The sequence below is a fragment of the Suncus etruscus genome, chromosome 1, assembly GCF_024139225.1.
Source record: "Suncus etruscus isolate mSunEtr1 chromosome 1, mSunEtr1.pri.cur, whole genome shotgun sequence".
In the NCBI taxonomy this organism is placed as follows: domain Eukaryota; kingdom Metazoa; phylum Chordata; class Mammalia; order Eulipotyphla; family Soricidae; genus Suncus; species Suncus etruscus.
The window spans coordinates 35,008,591-35,021,297 of record NC_064848.1 but is presented as its reverse complement, the minus strand read 5'-3'; the positions used below and the strand labels follow the sequence as shown (position 1 = coordinate 35,021,297).

At 33.2% G+C, this 12,707-nt stretch overlaps 1 protein-coding gene across 3 annotated transcripts in view; it reads left to right on the top strand.

Moving 5' to 3' along the window:
- Positions 1-12,707, top strand: part of PTPRD (protein tyrosine phosphatase receptor type D) — a 1,813,832-nt gene that overhangs the window by 1,634,416 nt on the left and 166,709 nt on the right. For all 3 annotated transcript variants that reach the window (XM_049770278.1, XM_049770286.1, XM_049770270.1), the window contains 2 exons: positions 1,810-1,900; positions 9,382-9,591. In XM_049770278.1, coding sequence (XP_049626235.1) covers positions 1,810-1,900; positions 9,382-9,591 — 301 coding nt within the window. The remainder of the gene's footprint in view (positions 1-1,809; positions 1,901-9,381; positions 9,592-12,707) is intronic.

Sequence of the window (12,707 nt, the reverse complement as noted above, 5' to 3'; positions counted from 1 at the left end):
TCCACATAAGATTTTTCAGAGGATAACAGCAGAATATTTATTTAATATAAAGTCTGAAATGTAGGAAGTCAGTATTGTGCTAGCTATTTTTATATAGAAATGTTCAAAGTTCCTGTATTCTTGCTATCTAAAATTAATGTAATCAGAGATTAGAGCATAAATATAAGAGCCCAAAATAATACAACAGCCAAAAATATACAGTGTGGAATTTGTAAAATCATATGGTGTTAAAATCACATAATGTGTAAAGGTGTGGAACAGCACCTTTACACATAACTTAAATTTTAGTTAAGCATCATAAATATGGCTCAGTTGCTATTACAAGATTATCTTTTAATCTATTATGAAGTCTTTAGATTATATCGAAGTTCCTATAGTGATTAAGATCTCAAATTTGATAGATAAGAAGCAATGAAGGGGCCAGAGTGGTAGCATAGCAGTAGCTCCTTTGCCTTGCATAGAGCTGACCCAGTACAGATGCAAATTTGATTCCTGGCATCTCATATGGTCACCTGAACAAGGTACAATTTATGAGCGCAGAGCCAGGAGAAACTCCTCCCCCCACCCCCGCAAAAAAAAAAAAAAAAAAAAAGAAAAGAAAAAGAAGTAATGGGAGCCTTTCTATTTTTTGTAATTAATGTCACATTATTAATGATTTTTGTCCTTTTGATTAAACCTGGTACAACATTTTATTTACATTAATCACAATCATATCATTGGCATCATATAGACAATTACTTGAACCAAGAGGAACTTTTATTATCATATTTTTGGGTACTTTGTTTTGATTTGGTTTGGGGGTTATATACAGCAGTGCTCAGGGCTTCTGCCAGACTTTATACTTAGGGATCATTCTTGTTGTGTACAAAGGACCAGATGTGGTATTAGGGAGTAAACTAGGGTTGGCTGTATGCAACGCAAGTGCCTTACCCACAATACTATCTGCACCTACCATTTTTCAAACAAAAGCTCAGCAAGGTAATTGCCTACTTTAGATCATTTTTGTTTTGTGGGCCATACCCAGTGTTACTCTTGGCTCTGCATTCCAAAATAACTCCTGACAGGCTTAGGGAACCATATGGGAGCTGGGAACCAAATCTGGGTCCATCTCGGTTGTCCACATGCAAGGCAAATGCCCTATCACCATGCTGTTGCTCCAGATCCTAGAACTTCATTTTTAACTCTTATTGTATTGCATGTAGGAAGTTACTAAAGTATATAGTTTTATATAAAATAAATTATTTCAGAGGGAGTATATGTTAAAGTGTGTGGCAAATAAAACCTCATTTTAATAATCTATGATAATTATATGAGTAGTAATCACTAATGTAACTTTTTGATAATATGTGTACAAAATTAAGTTTTATAACATTTCATTGGGAGAATGGTATAAGCTAATTGTTTCTTAGCATAAATTAAACACTAGCTATAAATGTTCCCATATTGTTTTAAAAGCCCTCTTATAAATTAATATAGTAGAATTGTTTGGCTTATAAGTTTTTAGCGGTAGATTTCAATATACCATTTTTATATTGACAAACATCAGAGTTATAACTGTTTCTATTTTTTTTATGATACCCAATAAAGAGCAGTCAACCACAGTGGTATTACCATGAAAGATCATTGAAGTGACACAAAACTGTCTACCGTGTTGCTTTTGAACTTGAATAATCTAGTGTTTGTCATTGATGAACTGGTCATTTCATACTCATAATTTATCTTTAGTCCAATCTTTTAAAAATTTAATGATATAATCACTGTGGTTTAATTCTCAACTAAACTTATTTTTATCTCTCCATTCTCCTACAGAGGTTACTACATAATAATTGTGCCTTTGAAGAAATCTCGTGGAAAATTTATCAAGCCATGGGAGAGTCCAGATGAGATGGAATTAGATGAGGTAACTTTTATTGTCATTTGTTATTTCTTATTTAAACGATTAAATCTTTTTTCCTTTCTACACAAGTATTTCAGTAACAAATTCAGGTACTGACTTCTGCAAAGATGACTGCTGGAATAGATGATCCAATGCTGTGGACAGGTTAACTTCTAGAATCCCAGGAAATATCACTTTGCTTTAAGCAAAAGACATTAAAATAATATAAAGTTTACTACCTATCTGATATTTGTTGGCCCTTGCTCCCATAAAGAACAAGGCAGAGGATAGAAAGTTTTTGTGAACTGTCAGTAAACACTTGAAAACCTTTGTTTATGAATTTGAATTTTCATTTGTAACGTAATAGGTAAAGATATATGAATGGTTAAATTTTACTTGTACCAAATTATAGTAGTTGACCCACCAAATATTCTTGAGCAGTTTCTCAGAGCAGCCAGATGATTAGCACATGTTGCTATATTCTGTATCCTGACATTTTTATGGACACAAAATATTGCAAAATTTTAAGCCAAAAAAAATTTTAAGCCAAGAAATAAAGAGAAAAAATCCAAAGCAATCCTCACTAGTATAATTTTTAACATTTAAAATATTAAATAGCATTCTAACTTTTATCATTTTTGCCAAAAGGGCATTAAACAAATTATGGGAATTATCTCCAGAAGTGGTTATGAGCCACTAGGCCACTGTGCAATTCAGACTAGACAAGCCCCTGGTGTTTTCTCTGGTGAAGCCCAGGAATGTACAGTCACAGTAGATCAAACTTAGCTAGGAATATGCTCTACCTCTAGAACTCTACCAGACCCTGACTTTTTTTTTAAACAAAATATAACTGATCCATTCTTCTACTTAATAGAAAAAGCTTTTGATATTGCTAAACCATAATCCAAAAAAGCCACAGCAAGGATTAGTTTTAGTGATCATATCGTAGGATGTGGCATTCTCATCTTGAAATATAAAATTTCACAATCCTGACATGATGCTGTTTGAATCAATTCAAAATGCTAATGAAAAAGGTCCTTGTTAAAAAAAATAGAATATTTAGGGGCCAGCGTGGTGGTGCTAGAGGTAAGGTGCCTGCCTTGTCTGCGCTAGCCTTGGACAAACCACGGTTCGATCCCTCAGCGTTCTACATGGTCCCCCAAGCCAGGAGCGACTTATGAGTGCATAGCCAGGACTAAACCCTGAGCGTCACCGGTTGTGGCCCAATAAAACAAAACAAAACAAAACAAAAAATATAGAATATTTTAATGTATTGGGTTATTCACAAGTTAAACAACATCATGAAGATGCTGGAAGAGAACACAAGTGAAAGACATTTACCTTGATTGTGACTAACACTGGATTAATCCCTTGACCCCAGATGATTCCCAAAAGATCTTCTAATTGAAATCACTGCACATAGAACCAAAAGTAAACCCTTCAGATACCTCTTCACTCTTCCACCAAGAACAAAACAATTTGGGCCATATCTTAGAAGCATTATTTCTAAGAATTAACTCAATCTCAAATCAGTGCAAAGAGAGGAAGTAAATACAGAAATTCACTTAAAGCATTATAAAGAAATGGTTATATATATATGTATATATATATAATCTCCAAAGGAGACTGTGACTGACAAGTAAAGGCTGTTGCCTTCTTTTACTAGACACATTTCTTCTCTGGTATGTGGTTCATCACCTACCATATCATGTACAGAAAAAATAAAAAAATTAGAGGTTAGTTTCTTGCTTTTGTGTTAAATTTATTAATTAGGTGAGTACCAAATTTTGTAAAAATTTTTATTATTTCAATAATGACATTTCAATAATGACATTTACAGTGCTAATAAAATAATAAAATATTTGTAATATTCAAAGAAGAATCACCATCTATAAAAGAAGATCTAAAAGATCAGCTGGCCTATAAATATTTTGAAGCAGTGCTTGATTTTATTTGAAACTAACTAATCAGTTCATCCTGAGATGTTGTTTATTATTATTTTATCAGTGCTCAACTTAATTATAAAATTCACTTGGAATTGGATTGAAAATGCCAAGGCAATTTGTAGTATCTTTCAGTATTTGTACCTATTCAAATTTTTTAAGGAATTGTAATAGAACCAAGCCCTAAATATTATTTAAAAAACTTTTATATATGGGGCCGGAATGGTGGTGCAGCATTAGGGTGATTGCCTTGCATGTGGCTGATCTAGGACTGACCACAGTTTGATACCCAGGCATCCATATGGTCCTCCAAAGCCAGGAGCAATTTTGGAGCTCATAGCCAGAAATAACAGCTGAGCGTCACTGGGTGTGGCCCAAAAACCAACCCCCCCAAAGAAACACTTTTAAATAATATTATTTCATTAATAGTATAGCCATTTGGCAATAAGGAATATGAAACTGATCTACTCTTGTAGTCAAATTTTAACCTCCAAAATGCTTAGTGATGCTAATGGATTAAAGTGTATAGTTATATGACATTGAACTTTTTTGCAATTAAATTCTATGGGTCTCTGAGCTGATTCCAGTAACAAAGGGTCATTTTAATCATCCCAAAAGTTGTGGTGCATTAATCTGTATAATGGTTTGAAAGGAAAATTTATTAATTTAAAAATTTTAGGTCAGGATGGGTTGTTTCCCACTTTTCTTAGTGACATAATTGAGACCACATTGTAGAATTAATGGTGGAAGAAATAAGATATGCATTGACTGGAAAATGAAAATTATTCTGATAAAAAAATGAAGCCCTTGATATATCTTTTGGAATTGCCTCCAATCCATCATGTAACTATTGTGGAGGGGGGCAACTAAAAGTAGGTTATGCCCTCACTTTATGCTTACTCATCTAGTTTCTGATCCCTGTAGAAAAGGCTTCTCCCCTTGGATAATAAAAACACTGTAGTGATTTTATCTGCAACATTTTTCTACAAGATTTGACAGGGCAGTGTCCCTCTCTTAAATGTATTTGACCAAGTATATTTATAGTAAGGCTTGTAATTCATACTAGTAGGACTCTTTCATAGTATCATGGGTAGAATGATAGCCACAGGAATTTTTACGTGTATGATCTGAACAGCTAGATCCATCCAAAAGGGGAGAGATTTTCTAAGGAGTCACTTTCAGTATTAACTTTTGAGTTCAGATTTTTTGTCTAGGCTAATCTCCACAAAATAAGCTCATAGATTGACTCTTTTTGTCAAGGTCAAACTGGGCAGAGCAGACATTTAACATCAAAAAGGACTTGGTATAAAATGAGTCCTACAAAGTTAGTTATATTTCATTTGGAGCATATCTTGTAATATAACATCAACTTTTCATCGCATTGTACTTCAAAGGCTGGCCTTTAAATATAGTGTTCATTTGTATTTGAAACTGTATCATGCTGGCTAACTTTTATGTCATCCTATCACATCTGACCCATTTAATATAGAACACAAAAAGAAATTAGAACAACCTATATGACAGAATTGATGTTACAAGTTTGACCTTAGAGGTATCAAACAATTCAAATATTTCTTTTTCTAAAGCCCCTTCAATAAATCTTCCTTCTAACAGAAATATAGCAAAAGATACTCAAAGGCATGACAGTGATATGAATGTTTTGTGACAGATTTCCATGTCTGACATATGAATAAAATCAAGGTAGGGTTTGATCAGTGAAGTAGGAGGAGACGCAAACACAAACACTGGAACAAATGTTTCTGATTAACTGACTTCAAAAAGCTGTTCAGCTCCTGTGAAATGTATATGTCCTTCTCAGAATAGTAGGTCATCATTCACTGTACATCAATAACTTTTGTAATGACCTTCCAAATATAATATTAAAATTATATAATATTCCGGGGCCGGAGAGATAGCATGGAGGTAAGGTGTTTGCCTTTCATGCAGAAGGTCATCGGTTCGAATCCTGGCGTCCCATATGGTCCCCTGTGCCTGCCAGGAGCAATTTCTGAGCATGGAGCCAGGAGTAACCCCTGAGCACTGCCGGGTGTGACCCAAAAACCACAAAAAAAAATTATATAATATTCCAAGTATAATATTAAAATTTGATGTCATAATGTAAGGAAAATATAAGAAAAGGTAAACAAAACACACTTACCTATGATAAAAAAAAGCAGATGATAAAAAGTAATGTGTATCTGTATAGACATGTATTTAAGATTTGGGTATCACATCTTGGGACCAATAAAAAAGCCCTAGTTTAGGGATTGAACTATGACTTGCACAATAAGCATGATCCCCAGTCCCAAAGGTCTGACAGAGACAACTGCAACAGAATGGGCCTTCTGGAAGCACAAAGAAAGACGCTAACCTAGGTGCCATCCTAGGTTCAGTGCAAAGACCAAGGTCACCAACCACAGAAGATGGACTAAAACGACACTGAGGTAACAGAACCTCTAGAACCACAAAGACTGACTTCACCATAAGTCCTACCTCAGGATCTGTGCAGATACTGAGACCTCTAAACACAGAGCTCTGAGTGTATCACCCTGGACAGAACAGAAGTCTTCCACACACCAAAAAACACTACCGGGAGAATAAATGATCCTGAGCAAAGTCTAGAGCTGATCCCATGACAGTATACTCCAAGGACGGAGAAACCCCATATTTCTTAGGCCATGTGAATTCCTTTTCAAATGACCCCAATATTTACTGTGCCAGGGCAGGAGGGAAAAAAACCCAAAAATGCAAAAAGCACAAAACCTTGGTATTTTATGTATATATATACATATATATATCTTTTACCTTCATTTATTATTGTTATTATTATTTTTATTTACCTATCTATTTTGGTCGATTTCTCTGTTTGGGTGTGATTATTGAAATTGTTGTCCCCAATTATACTTATTTTTTTCTATTCTTTTCCTTCGTTATGTGCTATGCCATGTTTATTTCAAGACCATGGTGTGTTTTTGGTTTGTTTGTTTGTTTTTGTTTTGTTTTTTGCTTGTTTGTTTGTTTGTTTTGCTTTGTTTTTCGTCTGTTTTTTGTGGTGCTTATCGATATAGCTGGAGTCCTCACTGGATAATTGACACTTTTTTTGGTACTGGTGGAGTGTTTCACCTTCTTTCTCTCCTTCATCTCCCAAATCGATGATGAGAGCCTCTAGAAGGATTCCACCCATTTTGGGAGTATTAGACTCTTACCCCAGTTTATTTATCTCCTCCTTTTCAGGCAAAAGCATGCAACTTGAACTAGCTAGTCCTGCCTACAGTTAGAGGGGGAGATAAGGGAGGCATCAAGACCAAACAGGTGCAAGACTACTAAGTAGTGGGTTGGATACAGAGGGGACCACATATTCTAGCCGCCCTGGGGGTGAGGGAAGAGGAAATGGGAGGTAGGACAAAAACGGAGGGGTAGGGAGGGCAATTTGGGGATGGGAATCCCCCCTGATTTTATGTAAATATGTACCTAAAATGTTATTGTCAACAATATGTAAGACACTATGATCAAAATAAAAATTATACTAAAAAAAAAAAAAGATTTGGGTATCAATTTACCTGAGGTATTACATTTGTTTTGTTTCTATTATGCAAATATGAAGTAAATTTAATGTGGTTAGAAAGAAAATTGTGGTTTTTAATTTTTATTCACAAACTGATTCCCGTTGTAGAATATTGATTGTTTTTAAACCTGTTTTCTTATTTATAAAATGGAAATACTAATATCTCATAGGATAATTATTAGATATATATGAGCCTGACTGGCTTATTTTTAATCACAGGGCTGTGTACCTAGAGATGTTTAATATGTTGATGCTTTTGTGGATCAGTAGTACTCACTCTTGAATATGATGTGCTAGCGCAATTTATAGCTCTTATGTCAGTCTGTTAATTATCTATATTATTAATGATATTATTATAAAATAAAACAAAATTGGACAGCAGTGCTGAAAAATATGACTGCTATAACAACATGGTTGGTGTACCATTAGTTGTATCTGAAATTTATTATCAGATGATTCAAAGTTGCAAAATTACTGATTATGTATTTTTATTTGCCTCTTTAAATCAAAATTTTGCCAAAAATTTTAGAATGCTATATACTTTCAATAATAATCTGATAAAGGATCTATAAAAACATTGATACATTTTCAAATTATAGTTTTGAACCGCCTGAACATGTTTGTGGCTGTGTCTATACCACCAGTTTCCTGATATAAAGCATCAGTGTTTTCTATAAATGTATATTATGCAGCTATCATTATCACAGATGCTATGTCTTGATTAAACAAAGATATTTACAGAGTAGATGTTACTGTTTTTGTTTTATGTTATAATTTCCGTATCTAAATAATTTTGCAATATTTTCCCAAGTAATGTTATTTTGGGAAGCTGAAGATATGGGTTTTCATTTTTAGTTTGATTCAGAGATGTTTTCTACAAAATATTATAACCAATAAAAGTTCTTTCAAAAAATAAAGTTTTTAAATTATTACTTAGATCAAAAGGTATCCTAATCTATTACAAACTTCTTATTCCTTTTAAATCTAGTTTTTAAAGAAAGAGCATGAAGCTGACTTCAAAAGCTTATTAAAATCTGTAGTAGTAAGTTATTAAAATGACTTTCTCTAAGAAAAGACTAAATACAAGTAATAATCCAATATAATTTCAGATAATAGTCATTTACAAAATTATTCTTTACCATACAGTTTTACTTCTCTTCAATATGTTACCATATTCACCACTCAATTTTTTTTATTTTAGAAGTATATGAAGAATTTGTTTGTATATAAGTATGTTATTTTGTATCAAGTATTAAAAATACACAAATTTATTTTCTGGCATAGTAAAATTATTTTTCTAATTTGCCTTTATCCCTGCAAGATAAATCACCTTTCATAAATACTACATTCTAGAAATGGTGAAGTCATGGTAAATGGGAGAAATCATACCTCTAAATAGTTAACAACTTCCCCAAAATAGAAACAAGTCAAGACAGAAATTGCTTCATAAGTGACAGTATCTCTAATTCATATCAAAATTTGAATTTATATAGGTTCTCCTAAATGAGAGAATATGCACTTCATAAATCAGCTCTCTATTAAAAATTTAAAAAATTACTAAGTCTCAAATGTAACTTGGTTATTTTTTTTGGAAGTATATAGTATTGAAAAGCTTAGATGCCTTTATTTGAAGTTATTTTTAATAAGTAGCAATAATAATTCTGCAAGAAAGGCTTTTGGGGCTTTTTTTATGCTTTTGTAGATTTTTGTAGCTTTTTTTCCCTCTCAAAGTATAACACACTTTTGTCCTTCGAAAGGATTTCATTAGGATCTAACATTCCCATATTTATAGCTCAGCCTTGCAATAGCAGTACAGTATCTTACTTTAACAGACAAGTGCTTATAAGAAAAAAACTGAGGTTCCACGATGGTGATAAGCTACATGAAACAAATTGTATTGGGGTTGTTGTCAGTGTGAGTTAATTTCTTGCATTATGCCATTAATAAATTCGGTTATTTTTGTTTACATTTTTCCATTTCCTTTTTGTTTTCTAAAGCTGCTTAAGGAGATATCTAGGAAACGCAGAAGCATTCGCTATGGGAGAGAAGTTGAATTAAAGCCATACATTGCTGCTCACTTTGAAGTCCTTCCCACTGAGTTCACCCTGGGGGATGACAAACATTATGGTGGATTTACGAACAAACAACTCCAAAGTGGTCAAGAATATGTCTTTTTTGTGTTAGCAGTGATGGAACATGCAGAGTCTGTAAGTTAATAATGATAGCATCTATTTCGAGGAAACTTTTACACATTTGCACCTGCATAGGGTTCTTTGCAGATCTCTAGGCTTGTTAGTTCTGGTTCTTTCTCACAAGCTGTTGTTAATGTAAATGTAAGAAGAGCCTGCTGATTTTTTGAACATCACCAACCGTATTATTCAAGATTTTATTGTGAGCAGAGATGGATATTCTTTCTAATGGCATGGGATTTAGGTGGACTAGTATACAAAGTGCCACATTGATAGGACATGCTTCTTGAGACTTTTCAATGTGGCACACACATCGATAAATGGCTGAAATTTATCACTGCTCACAGTCTACTTCCTCAGCTTTTTAAAATGACTGTTCTTGAAAAACAAATTGCAAAATACCTGATAGGCACCAATCTGTGAGTCTGCAGTGAGAACTAACAAGCCCTGCAATTCAATGTAGTGTATTTCTTGGCATTTGAAGATATTGATTGGGGTAGGGGGGTGGGCAATGACTGTATTTTATTCTTCTGTAACTGCCAGTTACAGGGCTGTCTACCTAGATTCACAAGGAATGTCTATCTAGGAAAAGGCCAACACAGCTAGCTTCTTTAATTATAGCAATTTACCAGTGACTTTATCTTTGAAAAGCTAAGAAAGTTAGAAAATAATTCAATAAGACAGAGAATTCCTAAGGTACTCTAAATAATGAGTTGTCTTCTTTTATGTAATTTATCTTGCTCTTATGCCTTTCTATGCTTCAGTTGCTCTGAATGTTGAAACAAAAGAGGGAGAAAAATTGTAGAAAGGAAATGAGTGAATTTTAAAGTGGCATTTCACATTATCAATTAACATATATATATATATATATATATATATATATACATTTAAATGTATCTCTTTTTTATTTATTTGTTTGGGGGCCACACCCAGCTCAGGGATTTCTCCTGGCTCTGAACTCAGGAAGTACTCTAGACAGGACTAGTGGGTATAGAACATTGAGTTAGCTATGCGCAAGGTCAGCTCCCTAACAACTATAATATCACTTTGGCTTCCAAATATTTCTTTCTAGTGGGAATCTAAAACTGACAGTATACCAATTCAGTTAAACCAATCACTTTCCATATAAAGGAGCTTGTGGTGTATCAAAGATTTCTCCACATCAGGTGTTGCTGTGTTTGGTAGGGCTTTCCTTCAAATGACTGAAGGAATTCCCTCATGAAAAATCAAAACACAAAGAGAATATCTCTGCCTGGTTTACTTTTGTGCACAGAATGTCATTTGAAAACAAAGTGAAGGGCTTCCTGGAATGTTAATGTTCAAATATACTTTCTCTTTTTAGTTGAAGGTTTTAAGCCAGAATGTGAAGGCAATGGGGTGTTGGGACTCATCTTTTTTTTTTTAAATAACTTTTGATACTTGAAAGTATTTTTAAATAGCTCTAGGACATTTCAAAAAGTATATTCACTTTATTGAAGTAGATCAGAGCATCCAGCAAAGAACAGAAATCTTATCAGATCATGCAGGCTGATTATAACAATGCCAGATACTTGGTCTTTCAAATATTTCCACTAGTGTTCAGTTGCATCACCAATGTTGAAGAGTCTATCCCCCCCCTTAGTAGGTCATCTCACAGTTCTATTATTTATATAACTAAGGTTTTCTAAATATATAACTGGGCTATCCCCTTACTCCTTCATCATCCTGGCCATTATTCTTTAATGGTTACTATATTTGCTTTGTTTCTTTTTTGTTTTCGGGCTGGCATTTAATTCATAGAAGCAATTTATTTCTTACAAGTCTAATGTCAGTGGTAGTGTTGTGCTTCTAGAAATCTCAAAATCCATGACTATTATTCAAGTGCTATAATCTTAGTTGACCAAGGTTTCATCTCAGTTGACTAAGATTCTTATTTCAAAGATTTTGATAAGAAATATAAAATAGAGAATTTTGCTTAGCTTTGTCTGTCAGTCAATTTGAATGTGAACTACAAGATGAATGAGTAAAAGTATGAACCAAAACAATCTTGTATAAAGAATCAGGTTTATTGTATATTTGGTAACTGTCACGTCTTTTGTGCAAATATTTATACCATATATTTTAGCTATTTCTAAATAAGTTGGTAATATAAAAATGTTTCCTTTTTATATGTTATAAAATATAAAAAATATAGTCAATATTTTTCTGGACACAATATAAAGAATGAAAATAAATGATAGAATGCCAAAATTTTATACAATCATATGTTCTCCAGATTAACTCTTAAGTTTGTACTTAAATTCAGATTACATGCTCAAATTATATTAGGAAAATACAAATCAAAATAACAATGAGATATTACATCAAGTTTCCAAAAAATGATCTATATTTAAAATATTGGAAACAAATGTTGGCAAGAGTGTTTAAAAAAACAAATGCTGGTATGGTGTTTGTTGGAATATAAACTGGATCAGCCTGTAAAGAAAATACTAGAGTGATTTCTTATGTGAAATTGAGGAGGGGTAGAAAAATAGTTGTTTATTAGGCATTTATCTTGAATGCAACCCTCTGGTGTTCAGTCCCTAGCATGTGTATGGTCCCAAACCCTCAATAGAACTAATACTAGAGTTCAGAGCCAGGAATAAATCCTTAGCCCCACTGGGTATTACTATAAAATAAAAGGTTGTTTTTCAAAAAAGAAAATATGGACTATATAGAACTATAGTAAAGGAAAATTAAATGGCCAAAGTCATCATAAGTAAAGATTTTTTGGTTAGAAATGAACTAAGGAAAAGGGATACATATAGAGAAGTCCTTGGAATGCAGGTGGAGAAAAGCACACTATCTGTTTATGTTACAACGTTGGAATGATATATGCATGTAAAGTATTATTAAGAGTGGTATAAATTTGTCCTTAAATAAATTTTGAATAGTATTTTTGATATGAACCACAAATGACACCTATATATTACTTACACCATTGGAAATATTAAAAAATCATATTTCCACCCAGTGGTTCATAGCATTATCTCAATAGCGAAAATATATTGTCACCCTAATTGTCCATAATAAAATTTCTGCTATATACACTGCCATTAAATAAAAGATGAAACTATTCCCTTTAGTACCAATGGATGGATCTTGAAATGATCCTG